Here is a 27,635-nt window from a genome sequence, read left to right as displayed (position 1 = left end):
AATATAGATAATAAAAAAAAATTACCAGAACCCTAAAACTTATACCAATTATTTTGAAAATATATAAGGCTCAACAAGAGCATCTCACCGAATGATTGATTACTTCCTTATTTCCACTTAAAATAACCTTAACCAAGTGAGATGGGAGACCTATCATATCTATCACTTTTAATATTGCCCGGTCAATGGCAGAACTTCACTTAACAATAACATTGTATTCTGTCACAAAATATTTTGAGACTTGACAATCTTTTTCGAATCTTTAAGTATTCAATGTTGAGTATAAAATAAACGGCACATGGAAGTCGCACGTAGATGCTTTTTATTTTTTTATTTGAAAAAATTAACTACTGAGAAAGTAATGTTAAAAAGTATTTACGAAAAGAAGACAAAATTACTAACAAAATTTTGAGGCACTGTTCATAAAATTTATCGAAATTATAACAAATATACCGAAAAAAGGAAATCTTAACAAATTTGACATCATTTTAATATTTTCTATCTCCGGAAAAGCTTGAGATGTAGTTTTGAAAGCATCACTTGAGGACAATCAGAATCTTACAAGTCGATATGAAATCCACAACAGTTTTTAAACTAACCTTAAAAGTATAAGGATTTACATACACATAATACTCGTTAGATTTTAGAGGACGATGTTCACATGAACGCATACACTCACAGGTCGATGAATTGTATGTTGTATCAGAAAAACCACTTTTCCAACACCGTTATGCAAGGTCTGATTTTAATCTTTATTTACACGAAACCAATACCTGTCCCATAGAACTAGAAAAAAAGGAGGGGATCTATTTTTAAGGGACAATATTTTTCCTTTTTTTTTATAAAAGCTGTCATAGTCGATTCTCGTCCTTAATGCATGATATTTTTCTCTTTTCTTACTCATACTTAAGGTTATGCTTTGAAACAATGTGAAACTGAACTTTTTATCCAACATGCATGTTTGTATAGGTATATGTGTGTGAGTATATCCTATACATAAGTAGACATTTCAAGGATGGTCGGTGATGTTAATGTAACATAGATTTAGAGCTACCTACTACATACTACCTCTGTTCCTTTCTATTTTGTTAACTTTTGAATTCTTTTCAAATTGGAGGGCAACATAGCATAATAGCAAGAGCAACCCGGCAAGGCACTCTTAGTAAAATATAACGATGGGTTCAGGTAGTGAAGCTATCTTCCTGCAACATGTCAGCAGCCAACGAACGTTAGGCATATACTTTTAAATTAAATTAATGATAATCCAATTAGTAAACTAAGTAATTGCTTACTTGGTTGTCAGGACAAAGCTATTGATGAATGTGAAATTAATGAATAACTTTGCCTTTCTTAGACATAGACATCAACAAAAAAAAGTAAAGTACTAAGTTGAAGCTAATTTAAAAACATGCTAGATGACACTTTAGTTTTGCAAATTTTTTTTGTTAAATTTAAAATTATTGAATGGATAACGCGCACATAGGTACATGATGAGGATGATTCTTTGATATTTTAGTAGTTGGAGAACGTACTTCCTGAAAACTTATTTATAAATGTTAAATTCGGTAGTTTCAGACAAATATTTTACAAAAGGGTGTTTGAATAAAGGGTTTTTGCTTCAAAATGTGTACAACAAAACTGGCACTATTATCTAACGTTTAGGCAATTTATTTTTCTGGATTTTATGGATGCGAATTTTTATGTGATGAATAATCTTCTAACAGCACCATCTTTTCTACTGTAGTATTTACAAGGTAGAGTCCGAAGTAACAAAGAAATATTTTTGCGTCATATTTCTGAAAGAGGGAAGAATTTTAGTTTTAAATTTTTTTTATTTGATTCAAATGCGAAAGCACCTTCATCAGTTTATTTTCAACATCTGAAAAAGAATTCATATGGCAGCACTTAAGACAATTCCAAATCTCATGGCTTCCAGTCTTGCAATGTGAATCTTCTTGCATTTTCCTTTCACACATAATCAAACAACACATACAACTGGATATAGAAACGGTAAAATAAAACCTAGTAGGCTTCGAAGTCGAAACTCAAGAATATTTGTTGAAATTGTTACACAAAATTTTATAGATCTTAAAACAATTTATATGTACAACGAAAGTTTGAAAGAAACGAAGTCGAGGTGAGTCGACTTTTTAGAATATCTAATATTGTTAAGTTGTTTTGTTCAAACAAAACTGAATTCATTTCAGAAATATGCCTAAAGTAAAGAGTTCTGTGGCTGCTAACCTAAATAAATACACATACGAAAATCCGGATCTATTTTAAGATGATGGAAAGGATCTTTATTGTAAAGGTAAAGTGTGCATGTGTGCAACAAACGTGCTCTTTTAAAAGAAAGTCCCAAGTTGAACTGTATTTAAGGAGCCAAGACTCTAACACCTTATTTTGCAACTTTGAAATAATTAATAATAGTTGCAAAATAATGATAAAAACAGAAAACACTGACGCTAACGATACTCTCACGGTCATAGATGCACATTGCACACAAATACAAAATTCAACGAAAACGAAATCTGTGAATCCTGGAAAATGCATCCAGTCGGAGAGAGAAAAATATTTTTTTAAATTTGAGTAGGTAGTAGGTAAGGTATCTACAAAAGAGTAAGAAAAAGAAAGTTAAAAGCTTATTTTAAATAATTTTTTCAAAAAGAAGCAATGCATTTGGTGTTAAATTTTATTCACAAATCCATTTTATAAATTTTACTGTTCAGTCAAATTAAATTTGTGACTAAAATATAATACAAAATGCATTGCTTCTTTTTCAAAAAGTTACTGAAAATGTGTTTTTAATTTATTTCATCAATATTTTGCATAAATTAGAATCTTATAGTATTCAAAATAGCAAAACAGAATTTTTACTGATAGCTATAAGATAACTGAGCCCTTATCTGTAGCACATTTTAATTCCTAAGACTTCTTCATATAATCTCTTTTAACCTAAGAACAAAAATTTTAAAATTAGTAACGTTTCTTTGATTTTAATTACAATAAAACACCTACCTACAAACACAAAAAAATCAATATTTATATAATTTTTACTCATTTCAAAATTAAATTGGAAAACAAAAAATCAAAAATTTTATTAATTTTTGATTATTTTTATTTCTAATTTCAGGGTCTATTCTCCAGAATTACATTTAGAGAGCCTGTATTTCTTGGTGGAACAGGAAACATTACTGGATTGGCCAAACGATTACCAGTTTATGAAGGAATGGTTGGCTGTATACGAAGATTTGTTGCTAACGAACATGAGTATAGTTTTAGTGAGCATCCACTTGGTGACGTTTCCAAAGGATTTGATATTCGTAAGTATAAAAACATTCACTCGAATAGCATAAAACAAGATTATGATATTTAAATTATATACAATAGAAACAACTTTATTTTATAACTGAGTATGCAACCATATACTTACAATACGACAATACAGTCCAATAAAAAACAAACTGCATATACGATTATACGCACAACTTTTTTAATTTTGAATTTTCATTTTAAAAGTTTTTGAATAGAAGTTTTGTTTTTCTGCTTTTTTTTTTTTTATTTTGCTTAGAAGATTTCGAATGGAGAATTATGTTATGTTTCTAAGGATAAGGTGAATTTCACATTCATGTTGCTTATGAATTGAAATTTTGCAACACTTGTGTTCCGACATGCTTATTCATATTCATCTAGATTCAAGAATAGAAACCTTATCTTTCGAAACATTCATGAATACAGCTTTAAGTTTTTGACCTTTCTAATTGGAACCAAGATTTGTCAAACATTTAAAAATTTAACTAGCTATTAATCTGCAAACAAATTTCAATCAACTCAATAATAATTGCTGGCTTGAAATACAACCTGGAAAAATTTCGCTTTAGGCTCCACAAAATTCTAAGTAAGGGAAACTGACACCTTTTTTCTTCTTTTTTTACATTTTTATGATTGGGGCCTTATAATCTAGGAGCCTTTCCAGAGTATTTATTCGCATTCAACAATTGAGTCCGGGGTAGCGGAGTAGTAGCTTTTGTTCGTAGGTAAATGAATATTTTACAGGCACTCATTTTACATTTTGTATGAATTTTTCTAACAAATGCTTCCACTTACTGTTTCAAGTTTAAGTTGTTGCGGACGTTGAAAAAGATTTCGGTTGACAAAATTTGTTAACAGGCTCATGGCAGGAATATTCTTATTGACGCAGTTACTCTCCCAATACGAATTTGTAGTCATATTTTATCGGGAGATATGCTTTGTAACCTTGTTGAGTATTTTTACTATTTTTACTATACTATATATAGGGCAAGCGTATTTGAAGAATACGCTTGGTACAGATGATTTTTATGGAATTCTGAAAGTTTCGAAAGTGTACCTCCCATACAAATTTTTCAATTTAAACCAAATATCTTGAAAACGGCTCTAACGAATTTGATTAAACTTTGCAGACGTAATATCAAAGCGATTGCAATAAAACTGGTTTTTTTTATTTTTTTCTAAAAAAAGTCAAATAAAAACATTTGTGTTTTCATTTAATTTTGCCCTAAATGTAGGCTCTTCCCCAATATTATTATTTTTTTAATTCATATTGATCCAGCTCTTAAAATCTACAAGTAAACTTTTAACTGCAAAAGCATGTACCTACGTGCGACCCCAGTCGTGTATTTTATTTGTAAAAAAATTGTTTTACCGTTAAAATTTCTATCGATTCTTTCAATACTTTATTGTTTCACCTTTAATTTTTAAAACTGCTTCACATCTGCGTCCCATAGAAGCCACAAATTTCGCACAGGTCTCCGTAGGTATAGGGAAGGTTGGTTTCATTCAATCTGTTTCGAATGGTTCGACATGTTATAGAAGCATTAAATTCTTTTTTTAAATCCCTTGATGACAAAAATGGATTTTTTCGTGAATGACGAACTAAGGTGTTAAAGTGAATCTTCTTCGTTGACTATAGGTCTTGATTTGAGTCTATCTTTTCTTTTTTGTCGACGTTTCACGTGTGCTTACACGCTTCTTCAGGACTAAGAAAAATAATTCTAGAAAGCTCTAAAAACGTATAGAATAAATACTTATCTTGAATCTTCTAATGATCCCCAATTGATTGTAGTTGATTAAAGTTTAGGTTTTTTTATCAAGCTTATATATTTTGAAAATCAATAAAAAATGTCTTGAAAAAGACGTTTTTAATTATCAAAATTTCAAAACATAAAAACTTTTTTAATTATTTGATAAGAAATTCAAAAATGTTCCTTATCAAATTGAGTTGATAATTCAACTTAAAAAATTCCTTTTAACAAACTGACTATAAATACTACTAAGCCCTTCACAATCCGATCTCTTATTTACGGTGTTGTCTGTATCTAAAATATGTAACATTTCTAATATCATTCTCTTATTATAATGCTTTTCTGATTGTAAAATATCTACATTGTTATAATCTGGCATATGTCCCTCACCTATACAATGCAAAGCTAGAGCAGTTTTTTCAGAATGCCCGTTATTTATATCCGATCTATGACCAGCTATACGATTTTTTAGCTTCTGCATGGAAGTACCTACATACACTGATGGACAAAAGTTTGCTCCATCACCTAAACATTTGATTTTATATACTATATCTGATTTATCGTTTTTAGAAAATTCACCTTTAAAATTAGAAAAAAGTGAATTTCTCAAAACATTTACTGATTTAAAAGCTAAGCGAATCCTATCTTTGCTTCTAATAGGAGCATCTTGAAGTCTATTCGAAAGATTAGGAATATACAAACAACTCCTGTAGGAAAACTGTGTTGTATTTGTAACTAAATTTGGTCTAACCAACGGGTTGAAATATTGGTTCAACAAAGTTTTTATTATATTTATTGGAAAAGAATTTGATAGTAAAGTATCCATGATTTTGTTAATGTTATTCTGACGAAAGGCAATATCACTGATATCCAATACTCTGGTTATAAAATTTTTTGCTGTATTAATAATGATCTGTTTTGGCTGTTGGGAATTATAATTAATGAGGCGACCTGAAGATGTTGGTTTTTTATACCAATCAAATATCAAACGGTTATTTTTCCTAATTACAAGCACGTCAAGGTACGGAAGTTTTTCATTATTTTCATATTCAACTGTAAATTGAATTTTTGGATGAAAACCATTCAGTGCATGTAAAATTGAATTAACATGACTAGATTTAAGTATAACAAAAATGTCATCCACATATTTTGTAATAATTCTAGGTTTATATGGAATATTTTCAAAAACATTATCCAATAATGCTTCCATTACAATGTCTGCCAATATGGGAGATGCAGAACTACCCATCGGAACTCCTTGTTTTTGTTGATAAAATATTTTATCAAATTCTAAATAATTGTTATCTATTACACAAAATCGCAATATTTCTAAGAATTTTATTTTCGGCATTCTCGTATGATATTTAATGATATCCCAACTTTTCTCAACCAACTCTAGTGCTAATGGAATAGGAATGTTAGTGAACAATGACACAACATCAAAAGAAACAAGAATATCATCCTGTTCTAATACAATTGGTGATACTGTTGAGATAAACGATGATGCGTTTTTTACATTATATTTGGAGTTATCAGTTACATTTTTTAGAATATTAACAATATATTTCGATAACTCATAGCAAGGAACTTTTAGTGATGAACAAATTGGTCTTAGAGGTACATTTGGTTTATGTATTTTAGGCAAACCATAAATTTTTGGACTATTAGCATAAGTCGTCAAACATTTTTTCTCTGATTCATTAATAAATTTATTTGTGAATAAGTCTTTAACAAGTTTATTATTTTGACTTTGAACTTTGTTTGTTGGGTCGCTTCTTAAAATTGAATATGTATTCCTATCAGCCATCATATTATTCATTTTATTAAAATAATCAGTTTTTAAAATTGCAACTGTAACATTGCCTTTATCAGCCGGAACAATGTAGATCTCTGGATGTCTTTTCAAAAACTTTTTGGTATCATTAAATATTTTATTCAAATATTTATCAAATGGTGGAATTGATACACATCGAAGATGATTTTGAAGAATTTGTGTGAAACAAGACCGTGCAGGTTCTTGTTCACTTTGTTCCTTACTTTTAATAATTTCTTCCCCATCTGCTATAATTTTAAATAATGGGAAATTTTCTTTGGAAACTGGTAAAGCAAATTTTGGTCCTAATGAGAGAAGCCACTTAACATCCTCAGGAAAATCTGTTTGTGTTTTTTTAACAAACCAATTTTCCTGAAAATGTACTCTCATTTCTTGCCTAAGTTTAGACTTGAGCAATTCAAGTTTACTCTTTTGTGTAAATTTAGTGCTATTATTGATTTTATTTTTTGTAAATTCCTGACTATTAAAGAAATTAGTATATTCATTAATCAATAACCTATTTTTAATTTTATTTTCTAAAATTACCAATAACCTCTGTTGTGATTTTATTTGAGATTGTTTCAACGATATTGATATGTTTAACAACTTCAAATGGTATTTCCTTGAAGTTGACGAAAGTTTCTTTTTTAAACCTACTTCAAAATATTCATTTTCAAAATCAAATATCGTTGAAACATTTTTTGTAGAGTTTTGGACAAATTCCGGAATCAATCCAAATTCTCTACATTTAAGTAAGAATTTTTATTTTTAACATGACTCACCCCAATTCTGCTATAGGTTTTTAAACTCATACATACTTCGCATCCGTATTTAAAGGATATATAATTGTAGAAACTCATTTTTAAATTTGATTGTAGTACGACGTGCCTTCCGTAATAATAAATACTTCCTTATTCCGTGACCTTTCTTTTTAAATAAAGTGAATCTTCTTCGTTGGCTATAGGTCTTGATTTGAGTCTATCTTTTCTTTTTTGTCGACGTTTCAAGTGTGCTTACACGCTTCTTCAGGACTAAGAAAAATAATTCTAGAAAGCTCTAAAAACGTATAGAATAAATACTTATCTTGAATCCTCTAATGATCCCCAATTGATTGTAGTTGATTAAAGTTTAGGTTTTTTTATCAAGCTTATATATTTTGAAAATCAATAAAAAAAATGTCTTGAAAAAGACGTTTTTAATTATCAAAATTTCAAAACATAAAAACTTTTTTAATTATTTGATAAGAAATTCAAAAATTTTTCTTATCAAATTGAGTTGATAATTCAACTTAAAAGATTCACTTTATTTAAAAAGAAAGATCACGGAATAAGGAAGTATGAACTAAGGTGTTGTCAAAACGTAAAGATGTTTTGCGTTTCCTGCCCTTAGTTTTCACTTTTGGACACGAATGAAGAGCTGTGAACACTTTTTTCTTCGAGCACTTCATTACCTGCGCAATTTCATCCATGGTTCTGCCTTCATTTCTTAAATTTTTAATCACTTCGCGTTCAACAACTGACGAATGTAATTCGCGACCCATTTTTCAAACATTTATTGAAAATTTCAACTTTTTTTTATTTTAAACAGATTAAAAAACTCGAAGATTTAATGATCGCTTGTTTAGAATTTAAAAAAAAAAACTGGAAAAACTTCTCTGAATCAAAGTGTAAATTGTTTGTTTCTATTGTTTTTTCCAACGGAAATTACAATTTTTTAAACATTTTGTTTTAGCAAAAGTTAACCAAAAGCTGTGAACAGATAACAATTCGTCGGCGTAAAGCAAAATTGTTCTAAATCCACTTTTTACCGAAAATGAGTTATTGATGCAGTTTTACTAATTTGAGGGTGCTCTTTCCGAATTTGAAAACCGTTTTTGTCAAAAAAATTTCATTCCGCAGATAATATAGTTTTTTTGACATAGAACAATAAAAACAGAAAAGTAGCCTTTTGAAAATGAACCTGAGTATTCTAGATTGTTCTAAGTCCCATCATATTTTGTTCTAAGGTCACTTTTTATTTAAGGAAAAAACGTACTTGTATAGGAATTGTTCTATGTCCAATTTTGGGTTTTTAGTTTTAAAAAATATTTTAAAATAGTATGCACCTAATAATGAGGTAAACTTGTATATTTTATTCAAAAGAAAAGAACAAACTTTATAAAAAAACATAACTTGATTGCCGTTCAGATTGATTGCCGAGCAGAAAATTGTCGCTTTAAACCAATTTTTCGCAATATTTAGACCATGATTTAATGACATCTTTTCTATTTGAATCTATAGTGTATTTTTTACTCATTGTTACACAATCGCTTCGTGTGAGAAATTGGAAGCAGCAGGCCAAGGATAAGGCTGTCTGGAGAATCTTTTTGGTTGAGGTCTATTCTCTTGCAAGTTTTTGTGACGCCCTAAGGCGTTCTGGAGGGTTACGAAAGATTCTTTTAGGCTTATACCTAGCTTCCCAAACTTAAAATTTTGTCATATCGAGGTTTCATCGTAGTACCACCTATGAAACGTTGTACTTTTAGGGTAACTTTTCAAAACCGGTGAAATTCCACAATCCACACTGTTTTCGGTATTATATTCATCTATCGAGGGAAGAAACCTTTCAAAAAAACATTTCACACCGAGCTTAGGTTACCCATTAAATTCCAACACACAATTCCCAATGCGACGAGCTTCTTCCATAGAAGCTTGCAACATCAAGGCAAATCCATGCATTTGCAAACACTAATGACGTATTGTTTAATGCAAACCTAATTAAAAATGAAACATACAGAAAAGCGCCCCTTAACACAGTCAAGCAAACATAATGTTCACATGTTTGTATGCATACATTTACCATTTTTTTTTTGTTATATTTTCAGAGGACTGCACAACGGACAAATGCTTCAAATATCCATGTCAGCACGAAGGGAAATGTTTACCATCCGATCAAGGTGCAATTTGCCTCTGTCCGATGGGCTTCGTCGGAGATCTCTGTGAACTTAGACTAGACTTGCAAGTAAATAAAAAAAGAATACACATACGAATAACTTTTTCCTTAGCCACTTGGGGGGGTTCTTTATTTTATCCGCAACCCCTTTTGCATGAATGTCAGCCTATCACCTAAATCCTCGAAATTATCATAGAGACCGAGTGAAGGGTTGTTGTAAAAAAAAAAACAAAAAAAACACAACATGCAGAAGGGTGTTAAGGGTGCACATCAGCACACAAAACGATGCTGAAGTCATCACTACAATAATTACCCGTAAGTATGGTGCATTAAATATTCTCGATTTTTTTGCAGGTGCCCTCATTTAACGGATCGTCTTACTTGCGTTATGCACCCTTGGGAGACAGTGCTCTTATTTGGCTTGAACTTCAGGTTGGTAATTTGTTCTTTCGTGCTAATTAGCTGTTTTGGAAGATTTTTTTTCTCACATTTCCGCACATACACTTAACGTGTGCTTTATTTTATTTTATTCTTTTTTATTCTGATTGTTTGAAGGTTGTAATTAAGCCTCTGGAAACGGACGGAATTATTCTATATACTGGCCATGAACATCACGGTGACTTTATTGCATTATCCTTGGATATGGGATTTGTGGAATTTTCCTTTGACTTGGGGAGTGGTCCAGCTGTGGTGAGGTAAGAAAAAAAGAATTATTAACTTTAAAACTATCTTCGAATGGCGTAATGAAGTATATTTTCGAAGATTCTTTATAATGTGTAGTTTTTTTATTCGCTAAAGTGATTAAGTATGTTTCCAGGTTAGTAGCAAAACCATTATAAATGCGGAACAATTTCAAACCCTGCAAAAGTCTTAATCGATTAACTGAATTTGTATAAAAGAAATACCAAGAAATTGTAATTCCTTTTTTATACTTTTGGTGCGCACTAATAGGGTTTAAGAATACCCCAATTTGGTAAAGCAGAACATGCATTAGGTGACCAAAAAAGGGTTGAAAAGAGATACCGATGGTTTAAAAGTTATAAATATTAAAATAGGAGAGATAAATAAAGCCGGTTACATTCGCGAAGTGCGCCTAAAGACAAATCTCTGTACTTGGCGAAATATTCGAAATTTAGATAAGGGTAATTTTTACGATCACAAGCACTTTAGCACATTCAAAGCTAAATGGTATGGTTCAAAGATTGGATTGAGTTAGGTGAGCCGGTAAGCCCTGAAGTTAATTACGACGAACCATTATTCTTCTAAGAGCCTATTTTTCAATCTTCTAATAAACAGTAAGTTAACTGTCCGACAAATTAAGTTATTAGGCACATAAACAATCAGATAACAACATTGAATTTTTTCAATCAAGAAAAATCTATTTCAGAGAATAACAAAAAAAAAATGTCAAATTTAAAAACATACAAAATTAAACGTCATTTTTATTCATAACTGTTTTTGTTTTCTTGTGTTCCGCTGTATTTTTTATTGATATTTCCTTCAAAACAGCTTTGGCAATTGACACAATATTTTTGTTGAGATTATTCCTTAGAATAGTTTTTACTCGTTTCTGAAAGAAGCAGATAGTTTTATTCCTCTATTAAATGTTTTATTGAAGGAATAAGCTATGTACTGTACATACAGTAGGCGTGTTTTTTCTATTACTTAGTAGCTACTAATTTTTTATTTTCATCGTGAGTTTTTGAAGTGAGTTGATAAAATGAGTAGTACAAAAAATACCCCTAATGTTGGAAAAAATAATTGAAACACAGGTTTACAAAGCTTTCAATTTATCAATAACTTCATACAAAAACATTATAAACCAATCTATCTTTAATAATTTGAATGAACAAAATATTTCTTAAAAATGGTCCAACGATTTGCTGTTATCAATTTTTTGTTTCGAATTTACGGTCAAGAATGCAAAAAAAAAACTGCAAAAAATAATAGAAACAAGTTACTTTGCTTATGATTCTGACGTTGTTTGGAATTTGTTAGTTTGTGAAGTGATTTAGAGTTTTTAGAAGAAAAAAATTTTACATTAATTTGAAATTTTATAAAAATGCGCCTTATGTTGAACGCGAGTTAATAAATTACTTAAGAATTGGTGGAAAAACAATGGAGGAAATTGCACAGGCTTTAAGGTGCTCAAAACTCTTCACAGCAATCCATTCAACTCCCAAGGCAGAAACCAGAGACAGAAAGCGGAAAACTTCACTGCATTTTGATAAACGTTTAGTGCGAATGTGCATCATCAAATGATCTTAAATATGAATTGAATGCACCCGTTACAAGTCGCACAATACGTAACCGTTTAGGAGAACTAAATTTGCCCGGAAGAAGTCCTAGAAAGGTTCCATATCATAACAAAAAAAAATATTCAAAAAAGGATCATTTTTGCATACCAACATCTCCATCGTGCAAATTGGTCTAACGTGTTATGGTCGGCGAAACAAAAATAAACTTACTCGGTTCCGACGCGAAAATGTTTGTAAGACGTCAAAAGAATATGGAATTCGATTCAAAATACACGATGGAGACAGTGAAGTACGGTGGAGGAATCAATAATGATCTGGGGCTCTGCGTCTGGAGTTAGGTCGATTTTTTGGATAAGGGAGAAGATGTGTGCTGTGGAATGTGTTCGAATCCTGAACGAAGTAAAAAGTAATGTTGCCTTTCGCAGAAGAGGAGATGCCCATTAAATGGGAATTTATGCTAGATAATGATTCTAAGCACTGCTCAAAGTTGGCGAAAGAATACTTTGAGCATCAGCGAATAAGTGTAATGGAGTGGCCATCGCAGTCCTCCGATCTCAATCCAATAAAGCAATTATGGGGCGTTCTTAAGAGAAAGATCGGGGACTCTAGGGCCAAAAACAAACAAGAGCTTTGGTCCAAAATTCTAAGTGAGACAAGCGCCAAATTAGTGAATTCCATGGGAAGAAGATGCGAGGCTGTCATTAAGAACAAAGGTGCAACGACCAAGTACTAAGATATTATGCACCATTCTTACCGTTAAGTAACCCTTTTTCCAAAAAAAAAACGACACCATTCTCATTTAGTTCCTATTATTTTTTTCCAGGACAAAATATGCATTTATTCTTATTCCATTTTTTAATACTATTTACTTTTAATTTTATTTACCGATTGAATGTTATTTGTTTGTGTTATACAGGGTGTCCCAAAAGTAATGGATCAAACGAAGTATGCTGATAGGGGATCTTAAGGGCTCTCAGAATTTGGTAACTTGTTCATCCCAAATCCTTACGGTTTTCGGTTTAATGCAATTCTTGTGAAATTTCGAAAAATCCCTACTTTGCAACAGTATTTTGCTTCCTACGCCCATTATTGCTTTTTTTTTAAATTCTTTTACAAAAACATTGCAAATAATTAGGAACAATTAATTAATCAAAATATTTTTCATTCCATACGCCATTTCGCTGCACATTAACTAACAGTTTCAAGTTTTATAAAAAATCAGTTTCTTACTTTTTTTTTAGAGCAACACCATTAAAAAAATTTGTACTGCGTGAGAATGGTTTATTATTTTAAAAAGTTGCCCTGTTATTGTAGTTTTCAAAAAAATATAAAAGTTCCCAAAGTTGCAGTTAGATCGCAAAATATTACAATTTGAATTCAACAAAACAGGAGTTTTCAGAGCAAAAATACAAACAAAAATAGACGCTTTTGTTCAAAGAAAAATAAACAAATAACAGTTCGAGAAAATGTGTTTATTTTTGGTTGTTTTTTGTTCTGCAAAACCCTGTTTTGTTGAATTCAAATTGTAATATTTTGCGATCTAACTGCAACTTTGGGAATTTTTATACTTTTTTGAAAACTACAATAACAGGGCAACTTTTTAAAATAATAAACCATTCTCACACCCTACAAATTTTTTTTGTGGTGTTGCTCTCAAAAAAAAGTTAAAAATTGACTTTTTATAAAACTTGAAACTGTTAGCTAATTTGCAGCGAAATGGCGTATGAAATAAAAAATGTTTTGATTAATTAATTGTTCCTAATTATTTAGCAATGTTTTAGTAAAAGAATTGTATAAAACAAAAATCAATAATGGGCGGAGGAAGCAAAATACTGTTGCAAAGTAGAGATTTTTCGAAATTTCACAAGAATTGCATTAAATCGAAAACCGTAAGGATTTGGGATGAACAAGTTACCAAATTCTGAGAGACCTTAAGATCCCCTATCAGCATACTTCGTTTGATCCATTACTTTTGGGACACCCTGTATAGGAGAGCATTAATCTGTGAGTATTGATTTTTTGTACTCTTTTTGTTAACCATTATATTTCAATAAGCTTCAAAAAAAAAAACTTGTTTCTATTATTTTTTCCATCACTGTATATCTGACTGTTAAAAAATTGATTTTTTCTCTATCTGGGGAATAAGTACTAATTGACAATTATTGAAAAATTGGCCCTTAGTCTAGTTGTATAGAGATAAATAGCTCTTTTAAAAATGAAAAAAAAAAAACACACACCGAAAATATAGCTGCACGTTGGCAAATGTAACTCTCGATCTTCTTCTAGAGATAAACCGATCAAGACTGATAAATTTTTAAATTTCCAAGCTGACCTTTAAATTAATAGAAATAGTCCAGTTTTCAATACTTATATTAAAATATCGAAAATACTTGATGCAGTAAGTTCTGTGGAAAACAATATCCCCCCCTGTTCTGATTTTCACTCCGAATTGAATTCGTTACCGAAATTTATTTTCTCACAGAAATTTCGAAAAGAAATGAAAACTTCAAAAAAATAAAGTTATAGCTACTCCATAGTATTTTAGAACAGCAGAATTCGCAAGAATTAAACACTAATTGAAATATGAAAGACTATTTTTTTTAAAACGCAAGTATTGCTTCCGTAAACGAAAATCAGAACAGGGTTGTATAAATGTTTTCTTAAGAACTTTTCGATATATTTCTTTAGATGTTATATTGGGTTTCCATGGCCTTTGAAATTTGAAGGGTAAAGAAAAATCGCTTTTTCTAGGAAGTACCTGTGTAAATGATGTTTTCCTTCCAATTGAAAACATACCAAAAGTGCTGTTCAGCTTTTCAGTGTAAAGTGTAATGAAAACAGTTTTCTCCATACAATATGAATGGTGAAAATTAATATCATCGAACTTTTCGCAGAATTGATTCAACTTTTCTTTCAAATAGGTATTATTAAATTTCTATAAAAGATTACAACAACAGCTAAGAAAATACCCAAAGCTTTGGTTTCAATCGGGCATTCTAGAAGTTTTTTAGTATTTTAGTTCAAATCAAACCTTTTCCAAACATTTTTCATTTTCAATGCTTTAAAAGACTATTGTTGGAAGTTGATACTTTCTTTTTCCATTTTTTCCTTTCGCCCGCCATTATGCAGAACACGTATCTCTCAGTACCTATCTCGAGAACGACTTGTTGCACAGAAAAGTTGCAGGAACTTTCTGGTTGCAAATATAATTTATATATTTTTGTATAGTAGGTACCTATACCTACATCAATTTCTTTCTTATAGGAGTAATATTTTCAGACTTACAGCACCGCAAATGATGAGTTTTTGATGTCTTTAAGAACTGTTGCCACCAGCAGAAGCAAATGGAATTAGTTTTTTATAAACTACTACAAGTTCTTTGAATAGAATATAGAAATACACTTAAGAGCAAAAAAACGGAATCAAAAAAGATAATTTTTATTTAAAACAAAAATTGCAATGGATAAAATAATGTTTCTTCAAGTTTTATGGTCTCATTTAAAAGCTTGAATTTTTTACTTTTAATTGTTGGTAAAAACTTCAAAATGCATACGATAGTATCATAGCTATCTGTCAATAAATTGCACTTCATTTTTTTCTAAATGTTAAATTTTCTTGATATTCTCTGCTTCAATTTCAGTTTTTTTTTCCTACCGTTACTATTGACGTTATCTGTCAATAAATTGCACTTAATTTTTTTAAAATGTTAAATTTTCCAGATACTCTCTGTTTCAGTTTCAGTCTTTTTTTGCTTACATGATTTAAAGCCTTTGTTTCAAGCTTTTTAATGGTGCAATTAACATTCATGTATGTCAATTACATCCTGGCCAATTAACGTTTTAAAAAAACGCAAAAGTTTGATTCCATTTTTTTGCTCCTAAGTGTATATATTAGGGTGGGTCAAAATACAATTTTTCGGATTTTCAAAAAGGCTCGACGATTAAAAGGTGCTAAATGGTTCGGTTAGCTTATAAGTAAAATTTCATTTCATTATTTTAAGCCTAAGTGCCTCCGGATTGTGGTTTCATTTTTGAAAAAAGCTGATTTTTGCCTAAAAACCACATACGCGTTGCTTAATTTATTATGATCTTATTTCTTATACAAGCTAATTCAAGAGGATGTGCCAAAAAGCTTAAGCGTGTAGGTTGGGTCGGAACAAGAAAAAAATCGTTTTGGAGGGGTTAATATTCGCCCCCGTTTAGCCAAGAGGGTCCATTTTCTAAAAAAATGACTTAATTAGGAAAAAATATTATTTAAAATCAACCGTTATACCTAAAACAACATGTTATACATTTTGCTTTCAAATAAAGCTGTTTTATAAAACAGTTTTTGAAAAATTAATTTTCAAAATCAAAATTTTGAAAAAAAAAATGTTTAAATTTGCGAACTAATTTTTTTTTCAAAATTTTATGTGATTAAGTACTATTTAAGTTTTCAAAATTCAATGCTCTTATTTGCTTTCAAGCAAAAACAGAAAACCGGATGCAAAAATGTTTTGTCGTTTTTGAGAAATTAAAAAAAAACCAAAACTAAATTTTTCTAAGACTTGTTAATTAATTTATGAAACATTATGTGTTTCTTTTATTATTTTTAAGGGGATACCATGCCTGCAAGGCAATAAGTTTGTTTGAATATGTTTCCTTTGCATTAACTACAATTCTACCAAGTTTCAAGATTTTAGGGTATTCAGAAGTATACTTTTTAATAATTGATATTAATTCTACCAAAATGGGAGGTTACCACGCCCCCTGAATGTAAAATCTCAATTTTTCGATTTTTTTCTTTGTATGTACTTCAAGATCCGTGACCATAAGAAGTTTCTATGAAAACTAGAAGTTTGCCATAATTTTATCATTTGTTAGTATGTTAGTGAGTAAATCAGTTACTCTTTTTGCGATTTTTGAAAGCCTTTTTCTCAGAAACTACTAATCCTACGTAGCTGAAAGTTTTTGAGGAGCTTGATTTGGACTATTTTAACAAATAAAACGAGTTTGAAATGTTTCACATTATTGAAACAAAAGTTAGAATGGTTTTAAAGCGGCTTGAGTTGTTTCCTAAGGATGTATGACCAAAGTTCATAGAGAACTTGGCTGGGCAACCGGAGGCAGAAGACAAAGTCTGATTATAACCAAACTTTATATTATTGTTCTATTTACAGTTTGGAACCTTTTCATCACTGTGCCCGTAAAAAAATCAGCAAAAAATATTTCTCCATACATTTATGACCCAGCCTAATATATATGTATACTTGTTGTTTTTTAAGTTAATTAATATTTAGTTTTTGTTTTCTAATTTTTTGCCACAAATGATGCATAAAAGAAATAAAGATACATTTATGTTTTCAATCAGATAAGTTCTTGCTTTTTCTTTGCGACAAGTAGTTTTCGAAATGTTAAGACCTGAGCGTTTTTCAAAATGGCGGGCCCCCCACAAGATATATACGCAAAGTGAGATTTATACTCAGAACAAGCCCCTCTTCAGTGCTGTATCTAAACTTAGCTGACGTCACAACTTTTTTCAGATATTTTCCCATTGATTGAACTATTAACCAAGAAAACTGAACTAAAAACCTTCAAAGATAACTGTCATTACTAAGTTTAACTTATTTTAAGGAAAAATATGCATTTTGGTACATAGTTATCATGTTTATACTAGGGTTACCAGATATATTTTGACGAAACTAGTAATCGAGATGTAAAATCCCGGACTTTCCCGGACAAATAAGGACACAAAAAAGAGTACAAAACTAGGACAAAAGGAATGCATAGTTTTATAAAAACAAAAAAAAAGCGGAACAATCTTTTCAAAATTTAACTAAAAATCACATTTTTAACCCTTGTTCCCGTAGCATTTTTTTCTTATTTTTTTCACAAAAAAAAAAATAAAAGTAAAAATTTTAGCTAATATTACAAAAGTTGGAATGTATAGTTACAGTAAAAAAAAAATTAAAATTCCATTAAAATCCAATTGCTCAAAATTTTAAACTGCTCTAATAAACAGTCAGTTAACTGTTCGACGAATAAAGTTATTAGGCTCATAAACAATCAGATAAAAACATTGAATTTTTCAATCAAGAATAATTTATTCAAAAATATTTAAAATTAAACGTCATTTTTATTCATAATTGTTTTTGTTTTCTTGTGTTCCACTGTATTTTTTTCAAAACAGCTTTGACAACTGACACAATATTTTTGTTGAGTTTATTCCTTAGAATAATTTTTATTCGTCTCTGAAAGAAGCAGATAGTTTTATTCTAAGGAATAAGCTATATCTGCTTGTTGAAAAATTGATTTTTTCTCTATTTTTTCTAAATGACTGTTTAACTGACTATTGAAAAATTGGCCCTTAGTTAATTACTATTTAAGTTAAGAAATGGTCTTTTTGACTTAGCAACTTACTTAAGCGGCCTTATATTTTTCTTAAACGTTTAAAATTTTGCTACTTGAGTCTTACAATAAGGTACCTACTGTAATAAATAATAAAATTTAAATAAATTATTAAAATAAATTTTTGTTTGTCAGAGAATTCACTAACCAGTACCTCATACGCACATTTTTGAGTTTTGATTATATTGGAACAGAACACAAAAAAGAATTGAGCAGATAATAGACCAAAATTAAAACGCCTCGCTTTTAATGAACTCGATTCGTTTTTTGAATAAGGAATTAATTAAAAGTAGCATACAAAAAGTGAGATTTTTAAAGGCTTCAGTGACCTATATTTTGGAGGGAAAGCCTTTGTACGTTAAAACGAATTATATCAACACCAAAAGAAATATGGAAAATGTTTACATTAACATTTTCCTTATTAGTTACATGTATAATAAGAAGTTACTATATAACTATGAACTTATACTATAAAAAACGTTCTTAATTCTTCTTCTACACGCATTATAATTAATCTATGTTTTAATTTTATTGTTCAACTTAGGAGTGACTACCCTATTACAACTGGGCAGTGGCATACGATAAAAGTGTCTAGGACTGCAAGGTTGGCTGTGCTGAAGGTATGTACATACTTAGCCTGAAGGTTTGGTTTGTTCTTTTGTTTTAAGAAGACTGTGTAACGTTAATATTTTTCAGTACCTATGATGTTGCTTTTATTAAAGAAATTTATTTTATTATTTTTTGTAGGTGGACGAACTTCCGGAAGTAATGACTATATCATCGAATGGCTTCTGGCACTTGTCTTTACCGCATGCTCTGTATCTAGGAGGTGTACCTCATTCTGACCTTTTACCAACAATAATTCGACACAGAGGCTTCTTTTCGGGATGCATCCAGAAGGTTTGTATTAAATAAAGCATGTTTCCCAAAATTTTGTAAAAAATTTGACAACAAATCTAATAAATACAACTGCAAGACTCTAAAACAAAATCTGCTTAAAGACATTTCCAAAGTGTTCTTTTTTTACCTTCCAAAAAAAAAAAAAAACACCTGTTGTTTTAAAAGGTTATATTTTGATTTCTGTTCGTTAAATATTCAAGATTATCAGGCTTTGGGAAAACAACAGAGCATCATATATTTAGCGGAGCATTTATTTTAAGTTATAACATTGAGAAAATCTACAAAAACGTGTTAAATACCAAAATGCATTTTATCCGTTTGTTAAGTAAGCCACAGGGAAAAAAAACTTCAAAGATATAACTAGAAATAAACCAATTAATAACAAAATGATTCTTGGCTACGCAACGTCCGCATCCCATATACATTTTTGCCGTTCTCGTTTGGGAATAGTATTTTTTGTCATAGCTGCAGATGTCAATACGAAATTGATAAAGTTAACTGCCTCAGTCCGTTGTCTATCAATCTTGTAATCACAAGGAAATTGAAAGAACGTCTTGTTTTGACCCCTTCAAAATTTTTGGCGCAAAAGTTATCGTCTCGTGCTAGACATCCTTTTTATAGATTGTTATCTTACTTTGGAGGCTCTAAGAAATTCCAATATTGAGCAGAATCCAGAAAAAGAGGTTTTGATAAACCGTCTTTCGGCATACGCCCCAATGGGTAGATGCATTTTCTTGAAACTTTGTATAAAATATCCAATTTCTGGATTTCAATATGAAGCTTTGAACTTCATTAACATTAACAGAATATTTAAAATTGGACTGAAGAAAATCATTTCCTTTAACGGAATGTAAATTTAAGTGAATGTATTCTTAAAAATTTTAACACCTTCATAAAACGCCCACAGTTTTGAAAAATTAATCATCTTTCCCAAAATTCGCTGACGTCGCATCATCTATCAGGTTTTCTTCGTTATTTTTTGTTCCAAGGAAAAACTGGAAGTATTTTCTTTTGTAAATGAAAAATGATACCCAATACCTTTTAAGAAAAAAAAAACCCAAATACATATAAATTTGCCAGACGTTTCATATCCCTTAAAAATGCTTTGAAAGCACTTAAAAGTCTGAAAGCCTCACCCACCAGTCGATTGAAATCGTCACCATTTTAAATTTTAGAAAAAAAAACTTTATCTTTCTTTTTTGATTCTATACTGTTTGCCTCTTCCTTTCTGAAACACATTGAATACACATTTTACACTTAAACACATTTCCCCTTCACAGGTGAAGATAAATAGCAGAACTATGTCAATCGTTGGTGAAGCACTTGGAGGTACAAACGTTGACAATTGCCCTCATGCATGCAATGCCCAACCATGCGGGCCACTCTCAGAGTGCCTTCCTCTATTGGAAAACTACGAATGTCGGTGTGGTCAGTTCAATCCAGAATGCAATACGACAACAAGCAACATACCATTACCAACACCCGATACTATCCACAAAACTACAGGCATTACGGCAACACACACCGTTAGTCCGCCAATTGGAAATAATCAACACCATCACCACCACTACCAGCAGCATCATCAACAGCACAACAACAAACCCTATTCCTCCAAACACAATAAAAGTCATTACCCACAACGTCAATCAACACAATTTTCTAGCGAAAATTCACTAGACAATCTGTCGCACAATTCCAAATCCAAAAGGAACCGGAAGAGCCCCAAACCAACAGCAGCAGTGCCTGCCAGCAAACCACTCGACTATAAAGCAAAATGGAGTGAACACATAACACCGGAAATGTTCTACTTAGAAACCGAATCGAAGGATTCACCCGCTACCGCAGCCGACCTGTATATCGACGACGCCCCCATCAATCATGATTTCCATTTTCCTGACAACCACCACCAACTTGTAGAAGTAGTAGAAGTCGAAGCACCTCCAAAGAAGGACTTCCACTTGGATGAAAACGATGAAAACGATTTGCAGCTACTAGATATGTCTGCTATACATTTTGAGCAACCCATAGTTTCTATGCCCCCAGCTAAAGAATACCCACAAGTGCCCCCATACGATTCACATTATTCGAAACCCCACAAACACTCTGGCAAAAAACATCAAAGGTCTCGATACAATAGCGACTTTGATGGTGTGGCGCCTCAAAAGGGTCACTATGAAGAACATAATAAGCACAGTTCCGAAGCAGATTCCAATGTGCTCCAGCAAGCACAAGTAGTTTCGACGTCGGCAACAGGCAGACCCAGAAAAAGATTGCACAAAAGACCGACGACGACGTCTCATAGGTGGAAGTACCATAAAAAGCTAAACAATTACTTTGATGAAAGCAGGAGGCCTCTTCACGAGCCGTCATCGTCATCATCGACGACCAAAGGCCAAACAGCCGACAATGGGATCATCATCGGTTACTCACCAGTCGCCGTCGTCGATGAAGGGAATTACCATACAAAAGAACTGTTTCAGGACATGGAACGCATAATGAAGAATAGCGTCGATGACCTCTCAACGACAACTATGCCAGCAAACATATTAGAAACAACAAAAACAGGGGTAAATTATGATTCGTCCTTCTCGTCCTCCGAGCAGGGTCCTGTGATTAGAAAAAGTCTAGGGGCATGTTTCACCGGCACCGACAGCTATTTTCATTACAATGACGCCGAAACCATGAGCCAGATAATCAGCTATAAAATTGATTTGAATCTGCGGATCAAAACCCACTCGAGGAATGGGATCATCCTCTGGACTGGCCGGCAGAGTGCTCTCGACACAGATGATTACCTATCGCTGGGTATTGAAAACGGGTATGTTTATTTTATTTTATGTGCAAAAAACTTTTCACATAACATCTGTGTGTGTGGTTGTTCTTCTTTTTACAGGTATCTGCACCTGCGTTACAATTTGGGATCTGGCGAGGCCAATGTCCAGTTCAATGTAACCAAAGTAAGCGATGGGCTCTGGCATAGGGTGCGGGCAATAAGGTAGGTGGATTGGAAGCTTGTTTAATTCGGTGTGCTTGAAGTGCATTGTTGTGTATTTTATATGTTTGTTTATTTATTTGTGTATACAGACATTCTCAAGAAGGCTTCTTGGAGGTGGATGGCCGGAAGTCCGTTGTGCATAGGTCACCGGGGAAGCTAAGACAGTTGAACACAGACACTGGACTCTATGTTGGTAAGTCTTCGTCGTCGTCATCATCAGTCCGTTGTCAATGCTAGCCTAGGATAAACGAACTAAACCACCACCAGTTTCAGCTTCACCAGCAAGCTTGCAACCAAACAACCAGCAAAAGGGTTGGTTGTTAAGTGAAGTTGAAAATAGGTAGTTGGGGGCGGGAATTAATCCATATTGCCTCTGTCGCACCTGCAAAACAAACATTATCAGGGTGTGGAGAGACTTGCGAGTGTCAGTAATGGCAGTCATAGAAAGCCATCGATTTTATATTGACTTGGGGAGGAAATAATTCGTTTTACATTTCCGTTTGGCTGGCTTTGCTGTATATCGTCGAGAAAGTATATAGAAAGCAATTTGTATTCAATATGTTTTCAATAATTAAAGTGCTTTTTAAATTTTGAGGCAAAAATACATTTTGGTGAAGTAGGGTTTTTGAACTGTTCAGTCAGTTTCCATGGATTTAATTGAAAACAATTTTTTGTTATTTAAAGTCGAAAACCTTTCCTAATAATATATGACTTTAAGTAATTATTTTAGGCATTAGAATGGTGTGTAATTGTAAACGATACACAAATATAGAATATAATATGAAGGAGTTGTTTTAATAGTTTATCTACCGTTTTGAATAAAGTATTCTTGCGGTTGGTAGATTGCTTTGTTTATTTTTCAAGACAAACCTTGTGCGTTCAGCGAAGAGCTTAAATACAAATTTCCTAATCTATTTTCGAGTTTTTTGTTTGCTCTTTTTTATGGTTCAAAATAATGAAGCTATAAAATTTGAGTTCCAATTATGTTTTTAATCAAAACGACATAAAATTGAGTTTTTTATTTCCTCGTTGCTACCGATGACATAAATGACACTGGTCAACAAGGTATTTGTTACAAAAACTAAATTAAACTTCACGCAGAAAAATGGTCTGTTAAAAACAACGTGGAACTCGTGTAATATTAACAGGGGGAGTTTTCTAATATAGCACCTGCAAACTAAAAGCGGTTAAAATTACACGAGTCGACTCGGTTATTAAAAATTATTTAATCTTACCTACTTTCTATTTTAAATTGTACTAAAAACTCAATTTTAAATGTTAAAATAACCTTCTAAAATGGTAATTTTAAACAATTTGTTTTAACCGAGGCGACAACTTTGATTTTAGCACCGAGAACTACGTAGTTTTTAACCAAGACTACGTTATTTTTAACACATTTTTATTAACCCACCGTAAAAAAGGCTATCGGTTAGGAATTATTTTTCTACGTGTGTTCGAAAAGCTTTTCTGTGAGTTCGAATCCGAAGTCAAAACAGTTCTATCACGTTTTTGAGATATTCCAGTTAAAAAAGGCGTTTTAACAGTTTTTTAGGTTATTCAATTTTGACATATGTATAATAATGCTACAAGTTATTTTCAGGTTCATTTATAAATGGCGGAGATACATAAACTTAATGTTGCGTACCTACAACAGTATAGCTAGATACATTTTGTGACTAAGATACGATCCCGTTTCTGAATTTTTAAGATCTATCTATGGTATTACACTTGAAAGTCTTTTCAAATTCAGATCGGTTTTGCTGCTGAATCATATTTTGCAAACGGATCAACATCCTTACCCTTACGATAAGATATATCACTCGCATTCGTCTAGATCCTTAAATCCTGTAAATCTTCGTTACACATCCTTAATATCAGAACGCCAATTTTTCATAACTGCGATTTGTATGTGAAAGTGTATGTCGTGAACTTTATGAATGATATACTGTACTAAACTCTTCAAATTAAAACTGAATTTTTCGGAAAACTGTTCACATACATTTTTTTTTAACTATACAATTTACATAAACAAATGCAACCCTGTAAATAATAATTAAGTTTTTACTATTTTAAAAGATATTGTATCTTATTCTATAAATCTAATAAAATAAATATAATAAAGTACATCAAGTAGAAGTCATTTCAGAAATGCTAGTATTAGAATGAATTAAGGTACATACCTTTTATATTGTTTTTTTGGCAAAACGGACAATATTATGTCATATTTATATTACGTTTTATATTGTGAAATGACATAATGAAGAACGGGAGAGATACACTCTCTTCTCAATCGTATAAAATCTCCACAAAATTTTTGACCCCGTGGGCCGCAGATAAAATCTCCCTGGGAAAAGGCACCCAATGGACAAAATCTCCAATAAATAATTTTATCCCACTTTCTCAAAATCCCCAAAAATCTCCAAATAGCAGCTTACAATATAATATGAGTGAAAATAGGTATTTCCAAAATTAAGATGCGCAACTTGCGCATCTGAAATTTTGGGATTTTGTCTCGGAGATTTTTTTTTTTAGATTTTTTCCTGGAGATTTTGTCTATACCCAGGTTTGTCTTGGGGATTTCGGCTTTGGGGATTTTCTTTTTGGGATTACAGGTTTTGGTCATTCATCACCAACCCATAAAAAACATTTGTGTCAAAGAAGTCATTTTCTAGAACGCTTTAGGAGTATGAACGAATGAAGTAATATTACTGACATAATTCTGTCTGTTTTTTGGTATTTTTAAACAGGATTTTATAAATAAATTATAAAATTACCAACAAACTAAAAATAATCATAGGTATGGTGTAGCTGTAGGTATTTTAGTCATGGAAAAAACAGGGTAACACAGTCATACTCAGTTTTAAAAGACCTACTTCCTAAAAATATCAATACAACGTTTTTTTTTATCTTTTTCGCATTTTTTTTATTATTAACGCATCAATAAAAATAATTCATATCGAATGCATTTCAATGTATTGACCACTTAAAAAAACACAATTGGTTTTTATGTTTTCAGGTGGAATGACTGATGTTTCTTATTTTACAAGAAGAAGATACTCTACGGGAATAATTGGCTGTATATCAGAAATAATACTCGCTGGTGAACTTCAACTAAATTTTGATCCGGCAACCCTGGGAACAGCGCACAACGTCGAAACTGGAATCCTCTGAAAAAGCATAAATAGTCAAAACACTTGACGTTAGTACAATATTATTGTTTTATTGTATTAAGTTTGTATAAAATACCAGGAATATATACTTGATTGTTGTTTTTTATTTTTTTTTTTTTCAACTAAAATACCTTATTAAAATTTTGGAATACAAAAATTAAAAAAAAAAAAACAAAATTAAAAAAAAAAACAAAAAACTAAAACTTATCAAACTAGCCGCAATAAAACAAACAACAAGTGAAAACATAAAGTGCTATACATACAAGTTCTGTCTCAGTTTTTTTAAACTGTTGTGTTTTTTACCGTCAGTAAATCTTGTGTTTTATTTTGTGCATGATGATAGTTTAAGCTTACTTTATAGGCGTACTAATATACCTTTATAAACATGAACGTAATTTCATCATAAAAAAGATATTATAACGCTATTTGTGATCTAAAGAACAGAAAAAAACCTATATCATTTTCTTCAATTAGTCAAATAAATTTAAAAAAAAATTATTAAAATAATTGTTTTCTAGAGATATTTATACAAAACAAAAAAAAAAAAAAACATAAAAATACTAAAAAAAATAATGTAAAAATATTAAAACAAAAAAAATAATAATGAATTAATAAGGCGATAGAATAAAACAATGCGTAAAAACAAAAATATCATTTGTAAATGTATACAGACGAAAACAAATAATAATGATAAACACTGATCAACCACCAACAATTTAGAACAAAATAAAAAACAAAAAAAAACTCTAATGTAGCTTATTTATATATAAAAAAAATTAAATAAAATAAAAAGATTTAAATACAACGCTAAAATAAAATAGAAAAAGGAGTTGAACAAAAAATATATTCTTATGTAATCAACATCATTTAGTCTAAGAGCCAGGAGCAGATTTCTTGCGTGAGAGGTAACCGATTCATATGAATGTCAGAGGTAGCGTGGGTCATGGTGATGACGAATACCTTAGTCTGCCTGCATTTATTTGGGCCGTTGTCAAGAAAAAGCGCATCAAAAGTACCATTTTTCTGAAAATCGATTTAGTGAGGGTAACCACTTAAAATTTATTGATAACCAACGCCACATACTCACTGATAACAAATATACCAATGGCAGACATTTTAAGTGTGGCCAAAGCCCCGGCAGACTGTCCCGAAAATGCGTTTTTTTTTGCGTTTTTAGACTTTGGGGTAACCACCTAAAATTAATCGCATCCTGTAGCGGTGGACTCCCTGATAACAAAAATACCCATGGCAGACATTTTGAGTGTGGCCAAACCCTCGGCAGACGGTTTTGAAAATGCAGTTTTTCTGAAAATTGATTTATTTAGGGTAACCACTTGAAATTAGTCGCAGCCTGTAGCGGTGGTCTCCCTGATAACAAAAATACCCATGGCAGACATTTTGAGTGTGGCCAAACCCTCGGCAGACGGTTTTGAAAATGCAGTTTTTCTGAAAATTGATTTATTTAGGGTAACCACTTAAAACTAGTCGCATCCTGTAGCGGTGGACTCCCTGATGACAAAAATACCCATGGCAGACATTTTGAGTGTGGCCAAAACCGTCTGCCGAGGGTTTGGCCACACTCAAAATGTCTGCCATGGGTATTTTTGTTATCAGGGAGTCCACCGCTACAGGATGCGATTAATTTTAGGTGGTTACCCCAAAGTCTAAAAACGCAAAAAAAAACGCATTTTCGGGACAGTCTGCCGGGGCTTTGGCCACACTTAAAATGTCTGCCATTGGTATATTTGTTATCAGTGAGTATGTGGCGTTGGTTATCAATAAATTTTAAGTGGTTACCCTCACTAAATCGATTTTCAGAAAAATGGTACTTTTGATGCGCTTTTTCTTGACAACGGCCCAAATAAATGCAGGCAGACTAAGGTATTCGTCATCACCATGACCCACGCTACCTCTGACATTCATATGAATCGGTTACTTCTCACGCAAGAAATCTGCTCCCGGCTCTCGGTCTAATTGTAATAACAAAGAAGCACTTTTAACATTGGAAACAAAATGGCCGCGTTCAAGACAAGTCTTGTCTTAAAGTAAACTATTATTTTGAATGACTTTGTTTAGTCAGTTTTGAATGTCATCTAAAACATTGTTTTTTTTTACCAAT

The 27,635-nt window shown here is 31.6% G+C and overlaps 1 protein-coding gene across 9 annotated transcripts in view; it reads left to right on the top strand.

The window, feature by feature from the left end:
• Window positions 1-25,609, top strand: part of LOC129913052 (uncharacterized) — a 91,237-nt gene extending 65,628 nt beyond the window's left edge. For all 9 annotated transcript variants that reach the window (XM_055991511.1, XM_055991460.1, XM_055991500.1 and 6 more), the window contains 10 exons: window positions 3,134-3,323; window positions 9,740-9,876; window positions 10,162-10,239; window positions 10,363-10,502; window positions 18,996-19,071; window positions 19,199-19,351; window positions 20,632-22,169; window positions 22,245-22,346; window positions 22,436-22,539; window positions 25,363-25,609. In XM_055991511.1, the coding sequence (XP_055847486.1) occupies window positions 3,134-3,323; window positions 9,740-9,876; window positions 10,162-10,239; window positions 10,363-10,502; window positions 18,996-19,071; window positions 19,199-19,351; window positions 20,632-22,169; window positions 22,245-22,346; window positions 22,436-22,539; window positions 25,363-25,517 (2,673 nt within the window). In that variant the 3' untranslated portion in view covers window positions 25,518-25,609. The remainder of the gene's footprint in view (window positions 1-3,133; window positions 3,324-9,739; window positions 9,877-10,161; window positions 10,240-10,362; window positions 10,503-18,995; window positions 19,072-19,198; window positions 19,352-20,631; window positions 22,170-22,244; window positions 22,347-22,435; window positions 22,540-25,362) is intronic.
• Window positions 25,610-27,635: the final 2,026 nt, after the last annotated feature.

The sequence above is a fragment of the Episyrphus balteatus genome, chromosome 1 (assembly GCF_945859705.1).
Source record: "Episyrphus balteatus chromosome 1, idEpiBalt1.1, whole genome shotgun sequence".
Taxonomy (NCBI): domain Eukaryota; kingdom Metazoa; phylum Arthropoda; class Insecta; order Diptera; family Syrphidae; genus Episyrphus; species Episyrphus balteatus.
Note: the sequence above shows the minus strand (reverse complement) of the source record. Positions and strands in the feature narration are given on the sequence as shown.